Source organism: Zingiber officinale, chromosome 7A, assembly GCF_018446385.1.
Source record: "Zingiber officinale cultivar Zhangliang chromosome 7A, Zo_v1.1, whole genome shotgun sequence".
Classification (NCBI taxonomy): Eukaryota; Viridiplantae; Streptophyta; class Magnoliopsida; order Zingiberales; family Zingiberaceae; genus Zingiber; species Zingiber officinale.
Genome location: NC_055998.1, coordinates 98,493,590 through 98,498,650, shown reverse-complemented (window position 1 = coordinate 98,498,650; position 5,061 = coordinate 98,493,590). Strand labels below are relative to the sequence as shown.

At 41.7% G+C, this 5,061-nt stretch overlaps 1 protein-coding gene across 1 annotated transcript; it reads right to left on the bottom strand.

Moving 5' to 3' along the window:
- Nucleotides 1-2,004: 2,004 nt before the first annotated feature.
- LOC121999553 (uncharacterized protein ycf23-like) lies at nucleotides 2,005-3,869 on the bottom strand. Its single transcript, XM_042554217.1, has 6 exons — nucleotides 3,749-3,869; nucleotides 2,753-2,874; nucleotides 2,614-2,673; nucleotides 2,433-2,522; nucleotides 2,248-2,355; nucleotides 2,005-2,172 (listed from the first exon to the last, which is right to left on the bottom strand). The coding sequence occupies exons 1-6, from the start codon at nucleotides 3,867-3,869 to the stop codon at nucleotides 2,005-2,007; spliced, it is 669 nt and encodes a 222-aa protein (XP_042410151.1).
- Nucleotides 3,870-5,061: the final 1,192 nt, after the last annotated feature.

Below are 5,061 nucleotides of genomic sequence, written 5' to 3'. Positions count from 1 at the left end.
GGCAACAACTATAAGCTCGATAAAAAGATTACAAGATGAAGTACAAGTAAATGCAAAAACTAATTATACCGACGATAAGAATAGAGTCTCGGAGCTTCGGGTCGTCATAGACTTGTAGCAGCACTTTCGGGCGTCTTTCAGAGAGGCACGTTGGAGACAGAAGACTTGGAATTCGATGAGTTGAGGTGCTGCTCGAAACCCCCTTATAAAGGGTGTTCAAGGCGCCTTGGAAGCCTCCAAAGGCACCTCCATACTGCCAAGTCACCCGCGTGAATCAAGCTTGAACTGGTCGAAGTTCATCTACTCAAGGCGCCTTATACCCCATTCAAGGTGCCTTATGAGTCCTTCAAGGCGCCTCCCAAGGTGTTTTGCAGCCAGCTCCAGATTTGCACCCGAGGCGCCTCCAAGCTCCATGGAGGCGCCTCGGACACTGTTCATCCGAGGGAAGACTTCATTATTTTGCACCTGCAAGACATGTTAGTCCAAAACAATATCCTGCAACACAAGGTTAGCACATAAAGTCATAAATAAGGTAATAAAATATTATCGATAGTCCTCGGACTATCCGGGTCTGACTTCGGATTTTCGTCCGGAAATCATAGGTCGACCCGACGCCTACTGTTCCCTCTGCGGGGAACGCGTCCTCACCTACTCCACTCAGGAGATTTACCTACTGCCAGTGCGATCCTCCATATCGACTGGACTTTTGCTCAGCACTCGACGCTTCCGGACTTTCTGCTGGACATCCGCTTCCCGGCTAATCCAGTCTTTCACCTGGTTCGCGACACCAGGACTTTCCACCTAGGGTTACCACCCCCTAGGACTTTTGCCTGAAGCCATCGACCTGCCAAGACTTTCCGCATAGGGTTACCACCCCCTATGACCTAGGGTTACGGCCCCCTAGGGTTTTCCTTTTGCCTAACCGTAGCTAGGACTTTCCTGAAATACTCGAGCAGACTTGTTAGATCACAAAGCATCTTAACTTTGAATTCTTTGCCATTATCAAAACACGAGTTCGATCGTCGGATGCTTCCCGCATCAACACTTGCTGCCTTGTCCACGGTTCCTCGGATGTTCCATCCTTCACTGGATCCGAAGCCATCAACTGAGTCATATGTGTATCATGTAAACCTACGCACTCATATACACATATTAAATATAAGGGTGAACTTAACTTAAACCCTTTGCCCAAACATTCAAACACATGGTTGCACGGACGATTAGGATTGCTTCAACACTAGATCCGGCAGAAATGAACCTCGAAGAATTTGAGAAGGATCCAGGAATATATCCCACCACTACAAGAAAAAAGCTAAACAACAACGCTTTTTTGGCGTTGTCGTATGTACTTAAAAAGTGATGTTGTAGATGGTGTTGTAGAAAGTCATATCAAAGACAACGCTTTAAAAGCGTTGTGGTTGGTCACAAAGACAACGCTTTTTAAGCGTTGTCTTTTCGTTCTTAAAAAGCGTTGTTATAGATGCTGTTGTAAAAATGCACATATCAAAGACAACGCTTTAAAAGCGTTGTGGTTGGTCTTAAAGACATTGTTTTTTAAGCGTTGTCTTTTATTACTTAAAAACGTTGTCTTTTTAAATTTATAAAAAATAGTGTTTTTCTTAATTAAATAGCAAAAATTATAAAAAAATACTCAAAATTTACATATAATTAAATATCCACAACCACAATCATTTTTATAATAAGACTATTTAACAAATAAATAAAACTTTATATTATACAAACAAAATGTATACATATTGATCCACAAATTAAATTTGTATCATACAAGTTATCCTTAACTTCATGACAATAATTTTTCAAACACACAAGTTTTACAAAACCTCATCATTGACTAACTGTTGTTGTGTCCATCGGATGGTCAATTCTAGTCGCCAACTCAAAAATGTTGGCGTCCAAGTGTTAGTGTTCAACTACTTCTGACAATGAAGTAGTAGCAGATAATCAAGAACACAAGAGAATCTGAAAGAGTCTATATTTCTTTCACTAGTAGCAGATAATGATTAGATTAGAAAGCAAAAGAACGCATACCACACCAGCTGCTCCTGCTGTTAAAGCCATAGGTGCAGTGACAGCGCTTAATCCAGATGAGCACATAACTGGAATCTGAACTGCTCGGGAAATGGAGTATGCAGCTGCTAGCGTTGGTGTGGCCTACATTTTAAAGAGGAAAAATATCACATTTTTCATCACAAGTGTGCTAAGATTTCTTATTCGTACTGTTGTTACCTTCTCGATCAAACCAAGGACACCAGGTTTTGATGGACTTGAGTATTTCCCTCCTTCAGTTTGGATTATATCAGCACCTTCCTGTTCCAGCAACTCTGCTAGCTTCACCTTTTTAAATTGAACAAAAAACAACGAGAGATTGTGTTAGTGACAAATCTCAGTTTACGAGGAAATAAATGAGCTACCTGATCAGGGAGACTAAGCATGTGTGGCACGGTTACAGACAGTGTAATGGATGGAAGAATCCTTCTAGTTTCTCTAGTGAGCTTTAGAATCTGACAATGGCACCACAGAATAGTGACGAGATAGAAATAGCTGAAAATACTCGAGGAACTGCAAGGAAAAGTACGATCATGATTCATATACCTGTTCAGGGGAAAACTGAATTCCCATCTCGTAGAAAGAATCATAATTTCCAATTTCCACCTGCATTTAGCACAAGGATTTTAATGTTTGGTATGACAGACAATCCGATCGAAACCAGTCAAGTTCATCGCATCCTAACCATTTGGGCACCTGCTTCCACTGCAGAAGGAAATGCCAAAGGGTCCACAGAGGAAACACAAATCTGCAAGAACAAGATCATCATAAGAAAGAAGAGCTGTGGAACTCTAAAAATGCGAGCTACTGAGGCAGCGAGCAATCTGCTTGAACAAGGTAATCATGCAGCGTTGAAACTCTGTCGTGAGCATCAAAGACCAAATATTACCAAATATTAAGATCACTGACAAACCAAATAATAGGAAGATTATTGGTATAATCAGCTTCCATAGTTTTGATGTTTGTGGTACCGATGATATTAAAAGATCTTCCTCCTGAATGCTTTGACATTTTGGAATTTAGGAGTTCGAACATGTGTATTAAAATAGAAGAGAATCATACGAATGTGGTATTATTCGATATGATTTGATACAAATTTTGTTTTATACGATTCTAAGATATAAAAAACTATTAAAAAGTAAATAAAACTAATTGAAAGTAAAGAATTAATCTAATTTACTAGAAATTAAATTGAAAGCATTATTACAAAAGAAAAGCAATAATGGGTGAAGTTTAAATCATACAAAACTTGAAAAGAATGAATCTGCACTCTTCACATGGAGACACAAAATTGTCTATAGGTAAGGTCGATTCAACACAAAATAAGTCTAGCCAAAGCCAAGTTGATATAAAAATATGACAATAAGAGTGAAAATTGCACTTCACTCTAGAAGTTATGTACTCTAAAAATTGCCATAAAAATTGAATTTTAATCGATTATCATGGTTTTCTATGGTATACAATTTGGTCTTCTAGGAACAACACATGTGACAAACATGTAAACGATTCATCAACCTAAATGCCATTCTTCAATGCACCAAAAGCACCACATTTGAAGGAAGTAAAACAGCAAGGATTTCACAACCAAAGCATATTATAAGGTAAGTTGCAGAGACGATATTTCATCAGCATGATGATTGATGAGCAGAAAATGCAAGCTATGTTTAATGGCATCACACACCTTTTGAGCCCACGTCGATTGAGTGCTTCCAGATCTTGAAGCTATAACACCATTTCCAAGTTGCCATCAGTAAGTAAAACTCCCACATTGACATTTCATTGAACAGGTGGGGGACTGGCATTACTGGGAATGGCGATGCTGAGATTGGTTGGGACTAGGCCTTGCCTCGACCACGGCTGCTGCGCTGCTTCAGGTAGTAGCGAAGACAAGGTAAGCCACCAAGGAACTTCCTAATTCAATAAAACATCAGGAATTAATTATAACGATCCTTTTGCTATATAAAATGTTTGGAAGAGTAAGCTCCTGAATGCATTGCCAAAACCTGAACAATGGTCAATTCATTCGATAGAGGTGTACCCAGTTACCCTCACTATGTACCTCTTTTCAGAAGTTTAACGCCCCTACTCCCAATCCATCCCAAACCAATTCCATGATTGCCTTCATCATAGGAATTCAATTTGTAACCAACATAAAAAAGGACAACTTTAACTAAATCAAACAATAACTTTCTCCGGATTCACAGACCTATAGTGCAGGAACTTCCCCTTGTGGAGGGGGAAAAAACAAGGAGCTTAGGACAAGAGAGGTTACACGATTTTCGCCACTAGGGTAAAGCAAAGCGCAGGAAGACCACATAAGACATCAAATAAATGAATAAGAACAGTACAGGGCGAAAAGAAGGATGACGACTTACAGAAACCAGTGTGGATCATGAATACCTCCATGGACGCTCCGATCAGTGCCGATACCGCGCCAATCTTCAAGTACCAATCCAGAAACTTCATTGCCTAAAAGATTCGAAGACAAAAACAGAAACGACAAAATCGAAGCCTCAGCGTGGATCTGCAAGTCAACCAGCCGCAACGGCGACGCGAAACAAAGCAAGAAACGAGGGACCAAGAATCAAAGAGAACACTACAGGCCGCCGCTGAGAACAGGAAGTCCGTGGAGCGCCGTTGTGGCTCCGGCGGCGGATGCTCCGTCAACGCGTCAGCGTGCAGAGGGAAAAGGGGGCAGCTCTGGCGGCGGATGCGGTGGCTTCGTCCAGAGGTAGCGGCTAGATCTGCCGTCAGAGATGGCGTCGGCCGGCGTCAGAGATGGTGGCGGATTAGGAAGGGTAAGCTGACTTTGATTGAGGAGATGGGGAAATGCGAGATTAGGGATCTCGACTTGGAGGAGTTGGGCCGGCGTGAGGAGTTTGGGTCGAGATTAGGGTTCAGAGGAGATCACGCGGCAAGGAGAGGAGAAGGCGCTCGTGGAGAGGAGAAGGCGCTCGTGGAGAGGAGTGGAGAGGAGAAGGCACTCGTGGAGAG

What these genes read in the sequence shown, in the direction of transcription:
- LOC121999553 (XM_042554217.1), bottom strand. Translation starts at nt 3,869, where the DNA reads ATGCCAGTCCCCCACCTGTTCAATGAAATGTCAATGTGGGAGTTTTAC. An exon ending in TGCTTAGTCTCCCTGATCAG is followed by an intron (nt 2,356 to 2,432) that starts GTAGCTCATTTA and finishes CAATTTAAAAAG; the next exon opens with GTGAAGCTAGCAGAGTTGCT. An exon ending in TCCTTGGTTTGATCGAGAAG is followed by an intron (nt 2,173 to 2,247) that starts GTAACAACAGTA and finishes TTTAAAATGTAG; the next exon opens with GCCACACCAACGCTAGCAGC.